Genomic DNA, 24,739 nt, shown 5'->3' with positions numbered 1-24,739 from the left:
AGATGTAGGATTGGTAAAGACCTTTCCTCAATCTGTTGGGTGCTGTATTGTTCTATTTATAGTGTCCTTTGCCTTACAGAAGCTTTGCAATTTTACGAGGTCTTATTTGTCTATTGTTGATCTTAGAGCATACAGCTTTGGTATTCTGTTAAGGAAATTTCCCCCTGTGCCCAAGTGTTTGAGGCTCTTCTCAATTGACTTATATTTAAGTCCACGAATAATTTCAATTAATTCTTTCCAATAATATCTTTGTGGTAAATCAAGTTTCTATATACAATGGATTACTTACAACACTCTAGTGTTTGATTTACTTATACTTATTTTTCTTTTCTTTTTGCCAATACAAGGCTGTTTTGATGACCGTTGCATTTTAATCATCTTGACGTCTTATGGGGCATGTCTCTCCACTCTATTTTTACTCAAAAGGATTTTGGCTATTCTTAGCTCTTTGTTCTTACTTTTCAAATTAACTTTTCAACTTGGAGGTTTTCACATTAAAGAAGTTACTGTAAATAAGTTCTGAATTAATATGTGACCAAGTTTAAACAATTAAAAGAATGAATTTTCAAGGAAAAATGTATTTCACACACACCACTGACCAAAATAAAAATGTTTTCACATTATCTCTATATCTTATGTGCAATTTTTTAATGTTCTCTTACACTGAAGTCACAGCTCTTCAGTGGTATTGAATTTGTGAAATGGTTTTTGTCTTAATTTCATATGGTAGATGTAACAAGTTATCACATCTCTAAGCTTAAAAGCACCACAAACCTGTATATATAGATCTAGGCACAATTGGCCTGAAATTACTTTTACAGAGTTAAGGTTAGTCTTGACCAGGCCCACACTCCCTCTGAAAGTTTTGGTATAATAATATATTGCCCTTTGCTTCTTTAAAAGCTTCATAAATTGCAATTCTTAGCTAGTAAGACTTTTCCTCTTTTTGCAAGACAAAAACATACCACCTTCCAACACAGTCTGCTTCCTTTATTATAATACTTATTCTTCTGTAGTTAAATATCTGAAAATGCAGAATAATCTTTCCAGCTAGAAGTCTTCAACTGTGTCACATCTTGAGATTCTTTTTCATCATATACAGTCACATTTTCACATCCCAGAGACTTGCAGATGAACTTTTGGAGTATATTATTCAGCATACCACAGCTTAAGTTATAGTCCTTAACATTACTGAAGTTTGGTACCCTCTTTTGTATTTTAAAATTCAGATATTTGTTTACCAACATCATTAACCCAACTAAACTGGCCACATTTTATTGAAAATGAACCTTGTTATTACTCTATTTCAGTAGCATCTGAGTATATTGCAATAATAAACAGACAGCTTCCACCTGGATTTTACAGAAATTTATAGTGAATCTTCAGCTCACAAGATTATTTCCTGCCACTAAATGCTTTCCTCTTGACTTCTCTAATGTTGTATCTTTCTTGCCATTTTTTACTTTCTCTTTCTTCACTTCTATCTCCTCCTGGACCTGACCTAATGTTCTACTTCTCTCTGAAACATAATTTACTATTGATGCAACAATATTGTATAGCTTCAAGATATTGGTAGAGATGCCTTCTGTATGTGTATCTAGCATATCAGTGTATGCTTCACAGTTTCTGTTTCTGCAGTGGTTCAATGACCTAAAAGTATTAAATTTTGTGCTTCAAAAATCCTGCTGTGGGAAAAAAGGCAGAAAATGTTTTGTATGCTTTAAGTCTCTAAGGAAAAGGGGCTAATGATATGCAAACTTCTTCCTAGATATAAGTAACCCCATACTAAAGAAACGTTCTCTGATTCTACATACTGTTTGAAAAACCAATTAAAGTATATAGAGCCTTTATTGAATATCATTGAATTTATGCACTCAGAAAGCTGGAGCAGATGCAGCAAGCCATTCATGTACACACAAAATCATTCCTGGGGGTTGGCGAAATGGCTCCGCAGTTGAAAGTAGCTGTTCCTTTTACAGAAGACCCGGATACAGCTCCCATCACTAATATGGTAGCTCCCAGCCTTGAGAGTTCTAGTTCTAGGCAGATTTTACACCTTCTTTTGACTTCACAGGCATCAAGCATGCACACCTACATACGTATGCACATACACACATACAGGCAAAACACTCATACACATCAATCTTTAAATGAAAATGGTACCTTTATAAGACACAATCTACTTCTCTGGTTTGAGGCTTGTTTTCCTTGATATTTTCTATTCTCTGCACTAATTTCGTGTGTGTGTGTGTGTGTGTGTGTGTGTGTGTGTGTGTGTGTGTGTGTGTGTGTTTACTGAAGACTATTTCTTCCTGGGATACAAAATGAGATAAGGAACATTTGACTCATTTACTTGTTCATCATTTGTATCCTTGCTCCTTGTTAACAATTCAGTTGCTTGAAATCTCAGCAGCACCTTTCTCTTGTCTACTCTGACTATTCAAGTGTCATAGTCCCCCATTCTCCAGGAAGCAACACTTACCAAAGACTGTGCGAGCAGGGACAGATTCTCTATTAAGCCAGAAAGACACTTGTGACAGAATGACAGTCATGATACATGGCAAGTAGGTCTGGATGACAAAGTAGCCAATTTTTCTCTTCAGATGAAAGTGGGTTGTCATGACGACATATTCTCCTGGACAGAGAATAAAATTAGGCAACATGGAGTCATACAAACACCATTAAAGCAACTTGGACCACATTTCTGTTCTGAGAGATCCTCAATTTTATATTCAAGTTAAGATTTCCTAACACCTTTCTAACTCTTGAGTTCTAAAGCAAAATTATGAAAAGTATTTTGGGGGTGAAAAATACAGTAATAATATGCCATAACAACTTGCTGGGAGCAAGTCTGATGAGTTTTTTTAAATCCTGTTTTCATTTAAATCATGAGAAATAATGACATTTTATAAAGAAAGCTCTTACTGTATGATACATACTCATGTAACACTTCATTAAAAATATTTAATATTCACAATGGCCCTGTGAAGTAGGGACTCCTGTGGCTCTCATTTTATAGGTCAAAACGCCGTAAACAACAGGGTCCAAACTCCTTGTACAGGTAGTAACTAGTAGTGCCCAAAATTAAGATCATATGTTAGGACCATAGTTTATTCTTGTCAACACTATACTTTGTTATTCCATAGGCATTTCTTGATTAGAATAAAAGGATCATGAGGTCTAAAGAAGGATCAGCTATAATGGGCATGCACAGGTTCCTGTGGAGTACTCTGGTTTAATTTTTAGCACCCATATCAGGCAACACCTGAAATTTCAGCTACAGGAGAGCTTACACTCTCTTCCCACCTCTGTGAGTAACTACATAAATGTGCTGTGCATACAGCACATATAAATTGCTGACTGATAAACAGCATTCATACTAATTTTTACTCTACTAACATCAATCAGTAAATTTTTGCCTTCTGTATTTTTCAATAGCATTTGATATAGGTGAACCCTCCATGTTTTCCATGAATAGCAGAGGCAGACAACAGTGTGGTGTAGCCTCAATTCAAGCAAAACTAAAGATTGCTGGTCATCTATAGAATCTACTAACAGGTAAGGAACTGATTCTTCTTCACCATCTCTAGAGATTACTAATCCCAGATCTAAGAGACAAGAGATTTAGTCTGTTTTCAGCTACCCAGGTGGTAATAGCTTGTTAATAGGAACATGGGGTTCCCAACTGCAGCTAGATCTAGATAGCCACCCAGCTATTTGACATAACTATTTGGGTATTTAACAGGCATTTTGACATTTTATTTTCTCAATTTCCTATTCTCTTCTGAACTGAACTTGCCAATTATCCCCCCTCAAAAACTGGTAGCTCTCAGGTGTCTAAGACCAAATTTAAAATATTCAAAATTCTTCGTCTCTGTGTCTATTGTCTCTGTGCCTGATGTCTTCCTTCCTTCCTTCTCTTGTTCTCCCTTCATGACCCATACTCTCCACTTCGTAACCGTTGCTCCACTCTTTTCTACTGACAAGGCGTTTAGCAATTATTTTTCCCAAGAGTTGCACTTTGATTAGCTTGACCATTTCTCCCTTATCAATTCTAGTTTCATAGTTCTTAACCCATATTATCAAGCATATTCCCAATTCATATGAAATATATAATACAGAAAATATAATTGATATATTAATATTACTATATACTTTTTAATATTGCTGTACTCTATGAGTCTGAGAATGAAGACAAATGTACTTTAACTTATGAAATGTTTATCAAATCAACCATTTATTTGAAGTAGCTGAACATATTTTCTTCAAGCTTTTTTCTCCTTTCTTCATTATTAGCCGTGCTTTCTCTGTTCCAATTGGAAACCATCTCCTTACTGAGAACTAAAGGTTTGTATTGGGTGAGGAGCTGTCCCTTATTTCTGCCTTTAAATTTTTTTTCAGATTATCTGGGTCCACTGGAAAAATACAATGGGAAAATGAAAGTCTACTCTAACACATTCACAGATGTTTAGCAAATTAATCCATTGTATTAATTCACTGGCAAGTTCTTTTCAAAAACCAGAACTTTCTATCATCTCTCCATATTTGTTTTCTGTCAAAATCAAAGCTCAGCTTGAAATTGAATTTTTTCCATCTTCTTTCACCCTCTCATCTGGATTTTCACTAGCGAGCTCCATTTGCTTTGTTTGTTTGTTTGTTTGTTTTTAGCTTATTGAGTATTATCGCTGCTTTGTGTGAAAGAGTAAGTATGATGCATTTTATTAATAATTGTTATCTATCATTCAAGCCAGAACTGTAGAATAGCTTGCCAAATTAATGTTTGGGTGGATTGTATGTTTCCTTCCTTTATGCCTGTATTGCTGCCTCTCTTTGTGTATTTTTATGGCGGATGACTACATAAGTAACAAATGAAGTGAATCTACACAGAAGGTAGTTTTCTATGTCTTACATCCATGTTTGCTATTTTTCATCCCTCTGCATCTATTTAAAAAGTTATTATATTAATTTAATTTTCTAGGAGGATAATTAGGATACTTTAATTTTTATATTTTTAGAAGTTTAAACTTTTATTGCAGTATCAGTTTATTGCAGTTGTTTATACTATCTCTACAAGGAGACCCATCCAAAAATAAGAGAATGAAGGAGGCATAAAGAAGACACAGAGAGATGGAAATTAAAAGACTCTGTATGCTGTTTCTACAGATAAATAACTAAATTGAAATAAATAGTGTCTGGTACGGAAAAGAAATACAGCTGCAACAGAAGCTAGTTTTTAATATTTCCTCTGTATATGTGTGTTTCTTTTTTGTTTTGTTTCAACTTCTAAAACCAATTTTTAAAATCTTAATTATGAGCAGAGAGCTTTATTTGTTCATTATCAGTCATTTAATAAATTTATTCTCTCAAACTTCAGGTCAGAAATTTGTCTAAATTTATAAGGAAACTTAATATTTCGATACCCACATACATCATTGGCTAAAGCTGCATTGTTTCTGGTAATTCTAAGGAGGAAGCTCCCAGTATTTCTTTGTTTGTAACCCTGCTTTACTTCTCTCTGGCTGGTTTGCCTTTCATGAGAAACGTTATGTAATTATACTGATCCTACATGCATGATCCAGGATTGTGTGTTTATTTAAATACCATCTTACCCACTCCTTCCATAACTTAATATGCTCACAGCTTCTGCAATTAGGATGTGCCATCTTTAGGGTTCATTCATGCCATTCAAAACAACTAAATGTACTTTTAATCTTCTAGAAATGAAGGAGACAAGGAAACAAAGACTTATATTGAATCTGGTAGAGGGGTGGAATGGTTGGCAGTGAGTGAAGTACATTATGTACTCACATACTCGACACAAATAAATCCGTATTATATCTCTAAAAGTAAAAAGAGGTACAGTATAAGCACATTGTAAATATGGAGGGAACTAAACCATACATGCTTAAGGCATTCAGTTTGTCTGATCCATGATTTGTTTATGCAGAGACTTGGAACAACAATATTGCTTATCTCACAGTACTGCTCAAGGCTAAACTGAGTTAATACGTGTCCATAGTGTTATGTCTAGTACATATTACATGACCAGCAATTGATCATTATTAATGTCATTACCATACGTGCATTAATTTCATCATTGGTAAGAAAAATAAAATGAGTTTCCTGATGCATTAGTTTGCTGAGGCTCCCCTAACGAAGGACCAGATATTGAATACGCTAAAACAAGACAAATGTGTCACCTCAGAGGTCTGAAATGAAGGCTTACATAGGGCAGGTTCTATTTAAAACCAGTAAGGGATTCTTTCCTCTTATAAGTTTCAACTTGTTTGCAGGCAAACTTTGACATTTCTTTGCAGATGTACCAGTCTCCCTGACTATGCTTACTTTTCATAGGAACAATAGATTACATTAGTGCAATATGACATTTACATTTTCTCCAAATAAGATCATGTTCTAAGGTGGTACAGTTAACACTTTGACATCTTTGGAGAAAAATAATTGAATTCATAATTCCAGTTCTCTAAGGAGAAAAGAAAACGTGGGTGAACGTATAGAGGCAGTGGAAAAAAGAATTGGTTAAATTTTCAGAGCAGCAGCTTGTCAACATGTATTATTTTCAAAAATGTACTGTCTGGATCATAGACAGATAATTACACTGTAGCAAAATGCTGTCTGGAAAAGGAGGGTCTACACAATATTGTTTATAGAATTAAACACAGGGCATAATGGTAGATAATTGGTTAAGTAGGCTATGAGCCCTGCACAATGCCATTACAAATGAAACTATTATTTTTCTGAGTTTCAGCAATGAAATGCTACAGTTTCTACCAAAAAAACCCCACAAACAATTGTTAAGAATTCTCTGGCCTTGAAAGAGAGAATTTGTTATTTTACTTATATTTAAAGTAACCAAAACAAGTATTAATGCCTTTATTATAATTCCTAGTATATTGTTACTGATTTTATGTGCATTTTGCTTTAGTCCTGGACATATAATGACATGAAAACTTCATAAAAATTGTAATACTAAAAGTAGATGAAAATATAAAATAGAATAAATGGTATGAGTACCATTTATTTGGAACCATTTGGAACATTTCACTGTTCTAAAATACCATTTAATTAAATTTTTGAATTGCTAAAAAATGCAAAAAGAATTCTCCTGTATATAAATATATATCAATAAATGTACTGTAGTTTTCTAATTCTCTTATTTTAAGTTTTTTTTCACTTTTATGTCTGTTTGTGTCTGTCTGCCTATCTCCCTCACCCTACCTCCACACTATCCTTTGTGTGTATGTGTGTTTGTGTACTCGCATGTGGGCCCCTGATTGTGCATGCTCGTGTAGGTCAAAAGAGGGCGTCAGATCCCCTGCAACTGGAGTTACAGATGCTTGTGAGCCACCATGTATATGTTGGTAATTGAACCCAGGTTCTATTTAAGAGCAGTCAGTTTTCTTAACTACTGATGCATGTCTCCAGTCCCTTACTGGCATTTTCCTAAACATGCAATTGAAGAGTTAAACTGTTACTCTGTATCTTGGGTAGACTGGTTTCAGCAGCCCCTATTAATACACAACCTCTGAATTCCAGTCTCTCTCTCTCTCTCTCTCTCTCTCTCTCTATATATATATATATATATATATATATATATATATATACATAATGATTTTCAGCCCCTACTAACCCTTACAACTAAAATATCAGATACAATATAAATAATCTATATTTTATAGATAATGACAAGAAAAACTTCTACACATTTAGTAAACAATTAAGATGAATTTGCATTCCTCATTTAATTATATCTGTAGGTAGAGAGCCCATGGATATACTGAGTTGGTTGTATCTGAATTTCCTATGTTGGCTTCTCCATGCATTTTTAACATTCCTATTATGAATATGTATTTTGCATATAGTAAGGTGATTTAAACTGTGGAATAAGATCTTGGACTGCTTCGATAGCCAGTAAGACTGATTTTCAAATTTGATACCAAGTATGTGGTTCAGAGGGCAACCAGGACAAGCAACAAAATTAACTAGTGCAGAATACATTTCTGGAGATAGGACCTCCACAGCCCTGGGCAAAAGCATTTCTAGTATGTTATACTCTCCCCTGGGTCTTGAAGTAAAGGGCAGACAAGATGGCATGCTATAACATCATGAAGTCGTAACATATCTTAATAATGAAAGGATGACTGTATGCCCAACTTCATCAATAATTGTGGACTCATAAAGATTAGTGTTTGAAAATGCCAAAAACATTACTTCTCAAGAGACATCAGGGCACTGGGTTTCAGAGAGGCTTAAGATCTTCCTGCTTGGGTTCATAGTTTGACTCTGCGTAACAACATGGGATAAATTATTGAATTCATATAGTCTTCAGTTTCATCACTATAATGGTATTCAAAACTGTAAAGGTTAAATAAGTTAGAAATATAATGCTGGCATATGATAAAGATTACTAGAAATTGAATAAACGAATAAGGCAATACCTGTACTAGACCGGATTATCTCTGTCCCAACAACATGACCAAGCAAGTCATACTGATTCAGGCGTGAGCCATCCTGAGCTACTTCCACAGATTTGTTCTTCCCAAGAGTCCAAGAATAAATTACTTCAGCTTTGGTATAGGCATCTATGGCAGGGGTGGGTAAAAAGATAATTAAGGGAAAGGAAAATTATTTCCTATCATGCTTAACATGTACATGATTGAACAATGTTTAACTTAATACAGCTTTCATCCCAAAGATTTCTAGATACATTTTTGTTTTCCATTAAGTACAACCTTCTATTCATCCATCCATTCCTCTAATAAATACTCACTACTTATTATAGCATGTAGAACCTATGTGAAATGAAATCACAATATTTTGTTCCTTTAATGACTAACAATGTTCTAGACAGACACCTTTTTTTATGAAGGAAAAAATATAGAGAGAAAGGAAAGAATAAAATAACCCCTCATTCACAAATGTCAAACTCCAAAGAGGAAAGATCTGTGGAAATACCTAAAGTGAGTGGTAATAAAACAAAAACTGTCAGGAATATAATAAAATTTTCTTTAATTCATGATGAGGTAAGTATATGAAATTAAGATAATAATTCAAACTATTGATATTTGAAATTAAAAATAATAATCCAAATTAAAATAGCAATAATTAATGATCATAATATTATAAATTATTTATTACCATTTTAGTATGCAAAGCAGAAATTTTACATTTTCTTTTGTACCAGGTTGTCAATGTTTTCTCTTTGATTTGAAATTAAAGCATCAAATGCAGAATTTTGTAACTAAATTAATAAAGGTATGAGATGGCATAAAGACAGTTTTTATCAATACCATAATGAATGAGTTGATTCCTTTCTAGAAAAAGACAACCAGAAAGCCCTACGGGTGCTCTTTTCTCCTGTCATGCTTCCCTGTCTCCACTAATGCTGTGGTTTCAGGTGTGTATATCCAAACTTGAATCTTTGGGTGGATACTGGAAATTCAAACTTGGGTTCTCATGTTGTAATCCAAGCACTTTACTCACTCACTGAGCCACCTCCCCAGCGTTTGACACATGATTTTTAAAAAAGCAATAAACACTGTATGGATCAAATATATATGCATCTCCAAATTGAAACCTCTCTTCAGGAGACTTATGTCTATACATGATGATGGTCTTTTGTGATTTAGATTTGGAAAAAAAATTCTGTGTTGCTTATAATGTATCTAGTACTCCCATTGTAGCTCTTTAAACCACTATCATTGAAAAGAGAAGCAGCTTTTCTTACAAATCCTTTCATGTCCTTCTGAAAATATGTTCTGATATATGATAATATGAATATAAATATAAATGGCAATGCTCTTAGTTGAATGTAATTTTACAGAATGTTGATTTCTTATGCATTGGCCTTTAAACAGAAAATGTCAAAACTACTGAATAGCAAAAATGTGAAGATACAGACAGGTGTGTCTCTGCTTAGGAATAAGGATACTGTAAGCATATGTACTAAATAGAGAAGGCACTAGAGAAAAATACAAAACAGAATGTTGACCATGTAACATTTTTTCAGTGAAAGGCAAGTTATAGATAATGTTTTTAACCCTACAAAAGAAAATAAATTTCTTGGTACATTTCTTAACTTAAGCTGACTATATAGATCAGACATTAGTGAATACTAGCTCCTTAATTCCATCTAAGTCTTGAAGCCTGATATGTGGCATTTTTCTCCTATGTAGAATATACTGGGAGAAGTGACATGAAAAGAAAAGGAGGTACTATTATAGAAAGAGGAGAAGGGGAGTGTGGAAGGACAATCAAAAAGGAAGTAAATATAATTAAAGTACATTATATGCATATAAAGAAATATCGAAATGTATCCCTTTACTTTGTACAATTATCACACACAAGTAAAAAGCCAGATGTTGTAATCCCCACCAGGGAGCTTGCTATTTTCTGAAAGAAACAGAGGCAGGCAAACAGTTGTAATGCAATTGTGAGCATGAAAATAGGCAACTTAGTGGGGGAAAAACAAGTGTTAACCGAAACTAGACATGAAGACTAGGAAATTATTTTTAAAATGATATTCTTTAGGTTACTATGATCTTTTTGTTGATCACTGCAAGTTGTTGAAAGTTTCTTCTGGCAACTTTGAAAAAATTATTTCTTTCAATTTTAACATCATAATTTCATCATTTCACCGTTCCTTGTTCCTAATTCTCTCAGATACCCTTCACTGCTTCCTCTCAAATTCAAGACCCAATTTTCCATTGTTGTCATGTAAATATGTGTATAATTTGCTCAGTCTGTATAATGTTACACGTGTGTATGTTTTCAGGGCTGAACATTTGGTATTGGATTACTAATTGATGTGCTCTTTCACGGAAAGGACTATTTCTCCAGATCTTAGCATTCCCTAGTTACTTGTAGTTCTTTGGGTAGGATCCAGGCCTTGTGGGTCACCACTTCCATCCAGTTCGTCATGTTCATTGGTATTGCCCTTGTTCAGCTCATGTTTAGGCAGTCACTTTGGTGACACTATGGAGATTGTTACTAAAACCCACAAAAATTTAAAAGGCAGAGTTGTGGAGTCCACTCCCTTTAGATGTTACATCTACAGAACACACCTAAGGCTCAGGGATCATTGTGGAAGAATGGGAAAAGGGCTGAAGGAGCCAGAGCATTGAGGAGTTTTTTGTGACACTGTGTGTCCTAGTAATTCAGAAGCTGCACTTTTTTGACAGCTTTATTAAATTCTCTCATTGCTTTAATGTAGGAGTCCTGAAAGCAAAGGTTGTCAGAAGAAACGTCAACAAAATGATTTAAGAGTATGAATCACTCACTCCTTTTTGATGTGCTCAATTTCCTTTCAGGACGGTATTCCTTAATTTAACCTGCTATACCTTCACCATGGTTGTAGTCATCACTTCTCTAGCCTCTTTAGTCCTTGAGACTCTTCTCATCTTTATTTACAGTCATTTATTTGCTAATCCCACCATATCATCTGGATAGATGACAACTAAATTAAACCCCCACTCTGATCCTTTTAGAGCACTTAGAAATGGACAAAGTTTTAAATGTGTACTTTTCTATCACAATTAAATCTTATCTTAGTGATTGGTACACAGATATTGTTAATTTGACTGAGCCATTGTTATGAAATCAAAAGAGGGAAGAAGCTGATACACTAAGACAAAATTTTTTTAAAATTTCAGAAATATTTAAGACTTACATGATCACAATCTGTTTTAGTTACAGTTTCTATTGCTGAGATGAAACACCATGACCAAAAAGCAAGTTGGAGAAGAAAGGCTTTATTTGGATTAAAATTTCTCATTGCTGTTAATCATCAAAGGAACTCGAACAGGGCAGGAACCTACAGGCAGGAGCTGATGCAGAGGGCATGAAGGGTGATGCTTACTGGCTTGTTCCCAATGGCTTGCTCAGCTTGCTTTCTTATAGGACTCAGAACCACCAGCCCAGGGATGGCACCATACAAAATGGGGCCAGGCCCTCCCAACATCACACTAATTAAGAAAATGCCCTACAGGCTCGAGACCCCATATGTACAACAATGCCAAGCAACCAGAGCTTCCAGGGACTAAGCCACTACCTAAAGACTATACATGGACTGACCCTGAACTCTGACCTCATAGGTAGCAATGAATATCCTAGTAAGAGCACCAGTGGAAGGGGAAGCCCTGGGTCCTGCTAAGACTGAACCCCCAGTGAACAAGATTGTTGGGGGGAGGGCGGCAAGGGGGGGAGGATGGGGAAGGGAACACCCATAAAGAAGGGGAGGGGGAGGGGAGGGGATGTTTGCCCGGAAACCGGGAAAGGGAATAACACTCGAAATGTAAATAAGAAATACTCAAGTTAAAAAAAAAAAAAGATAACCACGGGGACACCATTTCACGGGCTCCGTGGGATACTGACAGTTTTGTACACAACTTAATTTCACTTCAGCATCCAAGAATCTCACAGGACTGACAGGCACCCAGTTTATTTTTGTTTTTTTAAATCACTGATAAAATGTAATAGCTCACAAGGAAACCTGTGTAGGAGCCATGCAGAAATTAACTGACGGGAAAGTCACTACAAAAGAAAAAGAATTCGGAGAACTTTGGGGTATGCTTCTTCCAAAATAAAATAGACAGCAAGCAGATGAAAAAAAAAAAAGAAAAAAAAGAAAAGAAAATGCCCTACAGACTTGCCCACAGCCTGATCTTATGGAGTCATTTTCTCAACTGGGGTTCCCTCCTCTTTAATGACTCTAGACTGTGTCAAGTTGACATAAAAGTAGCCAGGGCAGAGGCTAACCTGAAAGGTGTTGTTTCCCTGAATTCTTTCTCAGTCTGTCATTTGTATATAGGAGGGCTACTGGTTCTTTGTGTTGTTGTTGTTTTGTTTTGTTTTGTTTTAATCTTGTATTCAGCATCTTTGATAAAAGTGTCTATTAGCTATAGAAGTTCCCTAGTAGAATTTTTTGGGTCACTTGTGTATACCATCATATCATCTCCAAATAGTGATACTTTTATTTCATCCTTTCCAATTTGTATCCCAGTGATAACCTTCAGTTGCCTTACTGTTCTAGCTAAGACACAAAGTACTAAAATGAATAGATATGGAAAGAGTGGGCAGTCTTCTCTTGTTTTTGAATTTAGTGGAATTACTTTGAGTTTCCCTCCATTTAATTTAATTTTGGTTATAGGGTTGCTGTAAATTGCCTTTATTATGTTGAGGTATGTTCCTTCCATCCCTAGTCACTATACGACCTTTATCATGAAGTGGTGTTGGGTTTTTGTCAAAGGCTTTTTCTGCATCTAGTAAGATGATCATGTGGTTTTTGTCTTTTGGTCTGTTTTTATGGTGGAATACATTGTTTTGAGTTATGTATGTTTAACTATCCCAGAATTTCTGGGATAAAGTCTACCTGATTATGGTGGATGATCTTTTTGATATGTACTTGGATTCAGTTTGCAAGCTTTTTATTGAGAAGTTTTGCATCTATGTTAACAGGAAAACTGGCTTATAAATCTCTTTGTTGTGTCATTATATAGTTTATGTATCAAGGTAATGTGTGCTTATAAAAATAAGCAATGTTCTTTCTGTTTCTATCTTGTAGAATAGTTTGAGAAGTATTAGCATTAATTCCTCCTTAAAAGGCTGGTAGAATTCTGTGTTGAATCTGTTTGGCATGAGGCTTTTTGTTTGTTTCTTTTTGTTGGGAGACTGCTTCTATTTAACTAGAGACTATAGGCCTCTTTACTTGTGTATTTGATCCTGATTTAACTTTGATAAGTGCCACATACCAAGAAAATTATCCAATTTTGAGGAGAAGTTTTGAAGTATGCCCTGGATTTCCTTGGTATCTGTTGTTATATTCCCCCCTTTGTCGCTAATTTTATTAATTTGGATCTTCTGTCTTTCTGTTATTTTGGCTGTGTTCATTGACCTTATTGACTTTCTCAAAGAACCAACTCTTCATTTCATTGATTCTTTGTATTGCTTTTTTGTCTGTACTGATTTCAGCTCTGCATTTGATTATTTCATGCCATCTCTTCTATGGGGTGTGATTTCTTCTTCTTGTTGTAGTGCTTTCAGATGTGCTATTAAGTTACTAGTATGAGATCTCTTCAATTTCTTTATTTGGGCACTTAGTGCTATGAACTTTCCTTTTAGCACCAATTTCTTTGTGTCCCATAAGTTTGGGTGTGCTGTGTATTTATTTTCATTGAATTCTAGAATGATTCAATTTCTTTCTTTATTGCTACTTTTACCCATTTTTTTAATTTGGTAGAGAGTTGTTCAGTTTCCTTGAGTTTGTAAGTTTTCTGGGTTTTTTATCTGTCATTGTTGATATTCAGCTTTAATGGTGAATATCATTTGTGGTGGTCAGATGGGCTTCAGGGTACTATTTCAATTTTCACATGTCTGTTGAGACTTGCTTTGTGACCCACTATGTGGTCAATTTTTGTGAAAGTTTCATGATGTGCTGAGGAAAGGGTATATTCTTTTGTGTTTGAGTAAAATGTTCTGTAAATATTCAAAAAGTCTTCTCTGTTTAGTTTTTGTCTGAATGACCAGTCTATGGGAGAAAGTAGATATCTCTGCAAAAAAAAAGTCAATATGCGATTTAGTTGTAATAGTATTTCTTTTGGGTGCCCTTGTGCTTGGTGCATAGACATTTAAAATTGCAATGTCCTCTTAGTGGATTGTTTGGTTTACACTTCTACATCATAGTCCATCATTGAAGGAAGTCAGGACAGAAACTCAAACAGAGAAGGAACTTGGAGGCAGGAGCTGATGTAGAGGACAAGGAGGGGTGCTTCATACTGTCTTGCTCAGACTGCTTTCTTGTAGAACCCAGGTCAACCAGCCCAGGAATGGCACCACCCACAATAGACTGGGTTCTTCTTCATTCATAGCTAACTGAGATAATGCCTAACAGCCAGATCTTTTTTTTCCTCCATTTTTATTAACTTGGGTATTTCTTATTTACATTTCAATTGTTATTCCCTTTCCCGGTTTCCAGGCCAACACCCCGCTAACCCCTTCCCCTCCCCTTCTCTATGGGTGTTCCCCTCCCCATCCTCCCCCCATTGCCGCCCTCACCCCAACAATCACATTCACTGGGGGTTCAGTCTTGGCAGGACCAAGGGCTTCCCCTTCCACTGGTGATCTTACTAGGCTATTAATTGCTACCTATGAGGTTGGAGCCCAGGGTCAGTCCATGTATAGTCTTTGGGTAGTGGCTTAGTCCCTGGAAGCTCTGGTTGGTTGGCATTGTTGTTTATATGAGCCCCTTCAAGCTCTTCCAGTCCTTTCTCTGATTCCTTCAATGGGGGTCCCGATCTCAGTTCAGTGGATTGCTGCTGGCATACGCCTCTGTATTTGCTGTATTCTGGCTGTGTCTCTCAGGAGAGATCTACATCCGGCTCCTGTCGGTCTGCACTTCTTTGCTTCATCCATCTTATCTAGTTTGGTAGCTGTATATATATGGGCCACATGTGGGGCAGGCTCTGAATGGGCGTTCCTTCAGTCTTTGTTCTAAACTTTGCCTCCCTATTCCCTTCCAAGGGTGTTCTTGTATCCCTTTTAAGGAAGAAATGAAGCATTTGCATTTTGGTCATCCTTCTTGAGTTTCATGTGTTCCGTGCATCTAGGGTAATTCGAGCATTTGGGCTAATATCCACTTATCAATGAGTGCATACCATGTGTGTTTTTCTGTGATTGGGTTAGCTCACTCAGGTTGATATTTTCCAGTTCCATCCATTTGTCTATGAATTTCATAAAGTCGTTGTTTTTGATAGCTGAGTAATATTCCATTGTGTAGATGTACCACATTTTCTGTATCCATTCCTCTGTTGAAGGGCATCTGGGTTCTTTCCAGCTTCTGGCTATTATAAATAAGGCTGCTATGAACATAGTGGAGCACGTGTCTTTTTTATATGTTGGGGCATCTTTTGGGTCTAACAGCCAGATCTTATGCAGGCAGTTTCTCAACTGAGGCTTTCTCCTTTCAGATAACTCTAACTTGTGCTAAGGTGGCATAAGACTAGCCAACACAGACTAACTGGCAGTTCATCTGAATGAATAGGATGGTTTTTCTAGTGCTGAGGTCTGGGGGCCCCTGTACTCTCTGGACAGGCCTCTGATTCCAGCAGCCAGGAAGCATGAGGAGAGAGTAGGTTGAAAATAGAAAACATGGAGGCAGATATCATAGATCTTCGAAACAAGCTCAAAGCATGTGAAAAGGAACAACTAAATACTGTGCAGTACAGCTTCGAGTTACTGCAGAGGCAAAGTGAATTGCAGAATTGATTGGATGAATATCATGATGAAAAGATGACAAGTGAGGAGTATAACCAAGAGAAGATGCATGCCCATCCAAGATAAGTAGAGCTCAAGACTCACATGTTAGACAGTTTGAGCTGTGAATGTGAAGCTATGAAACATCAAATGGAAATGCAGCTGGAGCAGTTAGAAATGCAGCTACACAGAAGCCACAGGCAGGAAGTGAATGACCCGGAAAATAAGTCAGAAAATCTCCAAGTGGAATTACATGAAGCGAAGCTTAGTGACAAACAGCTGAAGCAGAAGCTGGGATCACCAGAAGGAACTTCTCTGTCACAAATCCTAAAAGCTCCAACTACTATCTGAGCAGTGTATGCTCAATAGCACGTCTTCAGAGGTGCCGGCTCTTTAGAGTGAGCTAATTGAAATGGAAGGGGTGAAGAATGCCTTGAAGGGAGAGGTGAACAAACTGTAGTACACACAAGAACAACTGGAATGTTTTAGTACTTCCTTACTGCACCAGGTAGACAGACTTAAAGAAGAAAAAGGGAGCAAAAGAAGGAAGCAGCATTTTATTATAATGCCTTGGAGAAAACCTGCATAGAAAACCAAGATCTTCAAGTACAGTTTGGGTCATGCACTTCAGCAAGCCTTGGATCCAAACAGCAAACTCTATGTTTACAGAGGTGGAAGGTGGCAGTGGAACGCCAACTCAGCTTGATGCAAGTCAAAAATATAGTTACTGAAGAAGCAAAATCCATTTTCCAGAGAGATGAGCAACATGAAGTTATAAATCTCTCCACTGCTGAGGGATCTCAAACCAAATTTGAGCATCAGGAACAGTTGTCTGCCATGTTGAAACAAAAGAATGGTGAAATCAAGCACCTTTTAGGTGAAATTAGTAATCTGGAGAAATTTAAGAATTTATATGGAAGTATGGAATCTAACTAACCCTTCTACACTAGCAACCCTTGTACTCTAGAAGACAGCATCTATTATGCAGACATACCTCAGCTAAAGTTTGATAAATTAAACAAAGAAAATGAGGGCACAAACAGGCAAATTGTCCATCCAGAGACTGAAGACATTATTCGAGAGCCAGGGGACCCTGGATATTGAGCGAAAACTGATTGCAAATGAAAGAAAGTGAAAGTATAAACCTGAGAGCTAAGCTAGATGAATCAAAACTGTAGTATAAACCCAAAGAGATAATTGAAACACCTGTTTCAAAAAGAAACGTAAGGTGCTGTGGTTGAATATAACCACCCCAGAAGAAGTAGCTGTTGCCATTGCCATTGAGGAAGAAGTTTCTAGATTCCCACTTGTGAGAGAGGAGAAAGTGTCGTGTCTTAACAACAAAAATATAACACTGTACAGTGGAACAGCCAGCCTCTTCAACTATTCATCCAATCAGTCTCTCCTGACAAGAGCCCACCTTTGGATACTCAGCCGAAGAAGGAGACGAAATGTGTGAAAGTTTTGGATGAACCAGCTAACATTGAGTCCTTACCTGAACAAAATGGGAACACCCAGTTCTCCCATGTTAACTGCAGAATCAAGGCTTCAAACAGAAGTGAGGGAAATGAAAGAGACTATAAACAAATTGTCAAAAGGAGCTTAGAAGAAATCATACACCATAGTGTATGTGTCCTCAAAGTCAACCCCAGAGATGCAGTGCCCACAGCAGTAGTGAGATACTACATGATGGGCTTTGCTAATGGTCGTTCCTATGCTTAAGACACCTTTGTGGAACATTTACATAAACCAGTCCTAAGATCTGCTGTTTTCATGCCTCTGTGACCAAGAATTCAGATGTGATTGTGAATCTGATTCGGAAGCTCCTTAAGTGATGGTTGTTCCAGGTACTGTGAATCACAGGAAACAAAACACCAGAAGAAAATGATATAATTTAAACATATTTGATACATTGGATATGAATTTTGAAAATTATGTGATAAATAATCTACCTTTAGAACCAAGCATTGGAAAATAGCGCACTGAGGTTATTAATTATATTTTTCTTTGTATATCTTTATGGACTTAGATTTTCCCTGTCATTGTAAAAATAGTGAATATGGCTTAAAATATGTATTATTACAAACTGTTTTAAAGGTTTAAAGCACATATATTAACTCATATATACAGACCTTTATGACTCAAACATAATAAATAATTTTGAAATTTAAAATTAAAAGACACGCCAGCACAATTGACCTCTTGTCAAGTTGACACACAAACACATCACTATTGGAACACACCCTTCCTTTCCTATCTGTTCCCAAGATTCCACATTAAAATCATACATAACTTTAAAAGTACCACAATGTTGACAAGTTCAGCCATACTAAAAGTTCATTCTCTTTAAAACAGCTAATTAAAAAAAAATCCAAAGTCTTTTAAAATAAAATCTCATTGTGAGTTTCAGTAACATCCAAAATAAATTAAATACTTTAATTCAAGAGGGAAGAACCAGGGCATAGTCACAATCCAATCAAAGTGAAAATCAAACTTCAAAAGTATAAATAATTCAATATTCAATGACAAGATTACTCTTGATCTTTAGTGCTCCTCTAAGGAGTGTGGGCCACTTCTTCAGTACCTCCTTCTGCACACACACAGATTGTCTTCTAAGCTTGGCTAGGCTCCTACTTCACTGCAGCTGCTGTTCTTGGTGGTCATTCCATGGTACTGGCATCTCCAATATGCTAGGGTCTTCTGCTGCAACTGGGCTGCTCTTTCACCAATAGCCTCTCATAGGCTCTCTTCCTGGTACCAAGCCTCTACTTCTTTGCAGGACTCCTTCAATCTTGAACTTTCAACTGCTACTGAGGCCTGTACCTTCACCAATGACCTTTCTTGGCCTCTCACTGTGCCAAGACTCAACTGCTCTGCCAAACCTGTTCATGCCTTCATAAGCCAGTGCTACCCCTCACACTACCAAGTTTGGCTTCCAGGGAAAAATATAACCTCAGCCACCTCTGGAATACAGCTTTTCTGTGCTGACTCATAGGAAACAGTTGCCAGAAGATTTCACCTCAATGATGCTGGTCTCTTCCTAATCACCACTAATTTCTCAGCCCTAGTTAACCAGCATCAATTCTCCCAGTAACTTCAAAGGTGCTAGTCTCATGTAATCATAGCTGACTTTTCAGCCCAGCTTACCAGAATGACATATGTTAATTCAAGATATCAAAAGGTTCTTCCAGGATCTTTAAATTCCCCTCTGGAACTTCAGGCCTTAATAATCTTCACTGCTCTCTCTTATCTTCCAAGCTCCAACAGAACATCCCACTGAACTCTCAACACTCAACAGATTTTCAAGCCCAAATTTCCAAAGTCCTTTCACAATCCTCCCCAAAGCATGGTCCGGTTTGTCACAGCAGTACTCACTATTTGGGTACCAACTTGTTTTAGTTAGAACTTTCATTGCTGCAATGAATCACCATGACCATAAGCAAGTTGTGGAGAAAGGATTTACTCGTCTTACACTTCCACATTGCTGTTCAACATCATCTCCTGTTGAATTCAGGAGAGGAACTCAAATGGAGCAGAAACATGGAGGAAGGATCATGGAAAGGTGCTGCTTACTGACTTTCTCCCTATGACTTACTCAGCCTGTTTTCTTATAGAAGTCAGGACCAACTTACAGATGGCACCAACCACAATGAACTGTGTCATCCCCCATCAATCACTAGGAATGATTGTAGCAGAGGAGACAACACACACACACACACACACACACACACACACACACACACACACACACACACACAAACAAATCCCAAAGAACCAACTAACCTGGGCCCTAAAGGGGCTCAGAGACTGAACCACCAACCAGGAGCCTGGATACGACCAAACTAGGCCCTCTGGACATATGTAACAGTTGTGTAGCTTGGTCATCGTGGATTCCTAAGAATAGGAGCAGCGGCTGTCACTAACTCTTTTGCCTGCTTTTGGGACTCCTGTCCTCCTACTTGGTTGCCTTTTCCAGCCCTAATATGGTGGGAGGTGCCTAATCTTAGTGCAACATGATATGACATGCTTGGTTGATATCCCTGGATGGACTGATCTTTTGTAATGGGAAACCAAAAGAACAGTGAATCTGGGGGAGATAGATGGGAGGAAGGCACTGGGAGGAGAAGGTGAACAGGAAGCTGTAGTCAGAGTGTGATATGAGAGAGTTTTTTTTTGTATTTTCTCTCTAATTCTTTTGACTTTTTATTGGATTTTTTTATTTACATTTCAAATGTTATTCCCTTTGCCAGTTTCCTGTCCATAAGCCCCCTATCCCATCCCTCTTCCCATTCTTCTCTAAGAGTGTTCACCCTCCTCAATCCCCCCCCCCATTCCTGCCTCCTTGCCCTGACATTCCCCTACACTAGGGGAGTCCACCCTTGGCAGGACTAAGGGCTTCTCCTTCTATTGGTGCCCAACAAGGTCATCCTCTGTTATATACGAAACTGGAGCCATGAGTCAGACCATGTGTACTCTTTGGGTAGCGATTTAGTCCCTGGGAGCTCTGTTTGGTTGGCATTGTTGTTCTTATGGGGTTGCAAGACCCTTCAGGTCCTTCAATACTTTCTCTAACTTCTCCAATGGGGACCCTGTTCTCAGTTCAATGGTTTGCTGCTAGCATTGGCCTCTGTATTTGTCATGCTCTGGCTGAGCCTCTCAGGAGACAGCTATATCAGGCTCCTGTCAGCATGCACTTCTTGACTTCATCAATTGTCTAGTTTTGGTGGCTGTATATATATATACGGGCTGGATCCCCAGATGGGGTAGGCTCTGAATGGCCATTCCTTCAGTCTTCACTCCAAACTTTGACTCCATATCTCCTCCCATGAATATTTTTATTCCCCCTTTTAAGGAGGACTGAAGCATCTGCACTTTGCTCGTCCTTCTTGAGTTTCATGTGGTCTATGGATTGTATCTTGGGTAATTCGAGATTTGGGGCTAATAGCCACTTACCAGTGAGTGCATACAATGTGTGTTGTTTTGTTTTGTGATTGGGTTACCTCACTCAGGATGATATTTTCCAGTTCCATCCATTTGCCTATGAATTTCATAAAGTCATTGTTTTTGATAGCTGAGCAGTGCTCCATTGTGTAGATGTACCACATTTTCTGTATCCATTCCTCTGTTGAAGGGCATCTGGGCTCTTTCCAGCTTCTGGCTATTATGAATAAGGCTGCTATGAACATAGTGGAGCATGTGTCTTTGTTATATGTTGGAGCAAGAGAATACTTTTAATTAAAATAGAAAAAGAAAACACCTTGCTGTTGGATCTTATAGAGGAATTTTCTCAATTGAGGAGGTTCTTTCTCCTTTTAGATAACTCTAACTTGTCAGGTTGACTTAAGACTAACTAGTACACAATTTGATCACTTGATTTTTATTTGGTGTGTGTACCTTTAGTACTACATGCTGCTGGTGGCAAATCATCCTTCAAAATTACATATGTTTATGTGCATATAGTTGTGATGGTTAGCTTAAATTGTCAACTTTATATAACCTAGAATCATTTGTTTCCATTGTGCTTGTCTGTGGGCATATGTGCTGGTTAGTTTTCTGTCAATATGACATGAGCTGGAGTTACTTGAAAAGAGGTAGGCTCAACTGAGAAAATGATTCCATTGTATTGGCCTAAGGCAAGTATGTTGGGCATTTATGTATTATTATTAGTGTAGGAGGGCCCAGCCCACTATGGGTGGTGAATCTGTTGGAAAATGGCCCTGGAGTGTATACAAAAGGTAGAAGAGCAAGCCAGGAGAGGCAAGTCCATGATGCACTGTGATCAGGGAGTATAAGTCAAAAAAATTTCCTCTCCAAGTTGTTTTGGTTCAGAATGCTTTCTACAACAATAGAAAGCAAACTAGAAAAGCATGTCTCTGGATGATTATCTTAATTGGCTTGAGAATGTGGGTGGTGTCATTTTCTAGGCAGGGTTTTGAGAATTATATTAATAGAGACATTGAGCTTAGCACAAGGGAATAGGTCACAATGCATGCATTCATTTCTCTGTGCTCTTGACTATGCATGTGATGTGGCTGAACTGGCTGAAGTTCCTGACTTGACATTCCCACATTGATACACAGTAACATGGAATTGTAAGGTGAAATAAACCACGTTCTATCCTAAGTTGTTTTTGTCAGGGTAGTTTATCACAGCAACTGAAGTAAAGTATATGTGAACTGTGAGGGTATTCTCCCAAGAAATAACAGGTTTGGGGAGTAAAACAAATTTTTAGACAGGGGGGTTTTATCTGTGCCTCTAGTTCTATATAAAATTCATATCATTTGCAATATCATCTTACATATAAATCCTCTATTTTAATATATCAGGAATTTAGAAATAGTACTTATCGCAATTATACTTCAGTTACCAAGGACTTCTACCACAAATTAATGATTCCTGTTTTTGCATATAGCAGAAATAGAAGCACACTCCAAATGTATTTAGATAACTGGCTTTTCTCAACAAGCTATCTGACATGGCATTCGCCTTGTTAAGCATAATTGACATAAAACTATTATATTTTGGTGTGAGTATACATCACATTTTTACTCCATCCTGATTGGCCCTACGGTAGTTTACAATGTGAATATATTATGAGTAGTTTTTCTACTAATGTCATTTATATGAATATTTTAATAAAGATAAACATTTATATTTAAAAATATACTGATGACAAGAAATGCAAAGTTTTTTCATATGTATATGCTTAGTACTATGATGTATGACCAATTACCCCTTAATATTCTTCAAATCTATACTTGTATCATAGTTCATGAGAGTACAATTGCTCTAAAACTTCACCCATATATGAAATTTTCTGACTTTTTCATAAAAGTTACTTTACTGAATGTGTAATGGATTTGAATTTTTTGTTTCTTTGCTAATGTAGTCATCAATCACTCTGTAAGTCCATGTGTGGAAAAGAAACAGAAAAAGTCAGTATCTTGTAAGTTACAAATTTATCACTTAGGGCCCTTTCTTTTTCTACTAAAGTTTTTTCATTGCTTTCTGAAGATTTTTTAGGGAGCCTTATGTATTTGATTATTTTGATGTATTTTTTTCTATCTGATGAAAAGCTTTCTGAGTGTCTTTTTGTTTAGGTCTAGGGCTCTGTTTGATTGTTTTGAGACAGAATAAACCAGGCATCCTGGAACTCTAACTGTGGATGGAGCACTGGCTTGCCTCAAACTCACATCAGTCCTCCTGTGTCAGAATCCTGAGTGCTAAAGGATGTAAATATGCACCATGCTCTGCCCTACCCACCATGCCTTTTTATTCTCTTAATGATCTTTTGATAAGTAGAAATCTTTAATATTTAAGATATCCTAGGTATCTTCTCAGTTTTATGGTTAGTACTAGTTACGCCTTTGTTAGACTAACTACTCCAAGTCATGAAAATATTCTCTTTTTATCTGAAAGTTCTGTGTATGTTTTTTGATATGTTTAAAACTGAAATAGAATTACATTTCTTTCCTCTTCCAGCCCCTCCCAAATAACCTCCCTCAAACCCTTCCTGTGTCCCTCCTCGAGTTGATAGCCTCTTTTCCTTTACTTAAAGTTCCAAAACATCTGTGTTTTAGTTTTGCATATATTTAATATAAAATGAGAGCCTAAGATTTCTCTCCATATCTCATTAATTCTGTGCTATTTATCTTTGCAACTATAAAATCTTATCTAAATTAATATAGCTTCAAGTGGATTTGATTTCATTGTGAATTCTGTGAATTTATTTTTATTCACGATTATTTTTATTGAAGAATCTAAAGTATTCTTAGCATCTTAATATTGCCATACAAATTTTAAAATCAGCATTATTTTCTTTATATTTATAACACCTAGTGCCTATTTGCATCTTGAGACTTCAGATTAATAATTATTATTATCAGTTTTTAAGTCCATTTTCTCCCTATAAAATATACATCTATGAAATTTTATAATGTATATTTTAACTGCATACCATAATTTCTTCTACCATGTCCAATATGATTTTACACTTTTCTGTGTATTTTGTTTCTGTTCTATTTTTCAATTTTCTGGTACTTATATTTAGTTATGTAATCCTGCCTTCAGTTTCATCTATCCATGAAGTATGAATTTTAGATGTACTTTTCTATCAATAATTTCCAGTTTACTTTTATTTGTAGATGCCTAGTTTCTGTACAAATTATCTTTCTTTTATCTGTTCTTCAACACAGTACCCATATGTGTGCTATATGTGTATGTACATTGTTTTATGTATATGTACATAAGAATGCATATAGAGGTCAGAGGTTGACACTAGGTGCCTCCCTCAATCATGAGGCACATTACTCATTTTTAGTTAGGGTTTCTTACTGAAACCCTAGGCTCACCAACTGGTCTATATTGTCTAGCTACAGAGGTCCAGAGATCCAGCTATCTCACAAGCAATCATATTAAGACTATGTGCTACCACATAATACCAACATTTGAGAGTCTTTGTCCATAAACTCTG

At 36.7% G+C, this 24,739-nt stretch overlaps 1 protein-coding gene and 1 pseudogene across 1 annotated transcript in view; one reads left to right on the top strand and one right to left on the bottom strand.

Moving 5' to 3' along the window:
* The window catches only part of Gabra3 (gamma-aminobutyric acid type A receptor subunit alpha3), a 60,026-nt gene that overhangs the window by 23,336 nt on the left and 11,951 nt on the right, over positions 1 to 24,739 (bottom strand). The window contains exons 3-4 of the mRNA XM_032890156.1: positions 8,457 to 8,600; positions 2,483 to 2,635 (exon numbers count right to left, since the gene is read on the bottom strand). Of these exons, the coding sequence (XP_032746047.1) occupies positions 2,483 to 2,635; positions 8,457 to 8,600 (297 nt within the window). The remainder of the gene's footprint in view (positions 1 to 2,482; positions 2,636 to 8,456; positions 8,601 to 24,739) is intronic.
* LOC116888894 lies at positions 16,162 to 17,941 on the top strand (annotated as a pseudogene).

This window comes from Rattus rattus, chromosome X, assembly GCF_011064425.1.
Source record: "Rattus rattus isolate New Zealand chromosome X, Rrattus_CSIRO_v1, whole genome shotgun sequence".
Classification (NCBI taxonomy): domain Eukaryota; kingdom Metazoa; phylum Chordata; class Mammalia; order Rodentia; family Muridae; genus Rattus; species Rattus rattus.
This window is presented reverse-complemented; position numbering and strand designations above follow the sequence as displayed.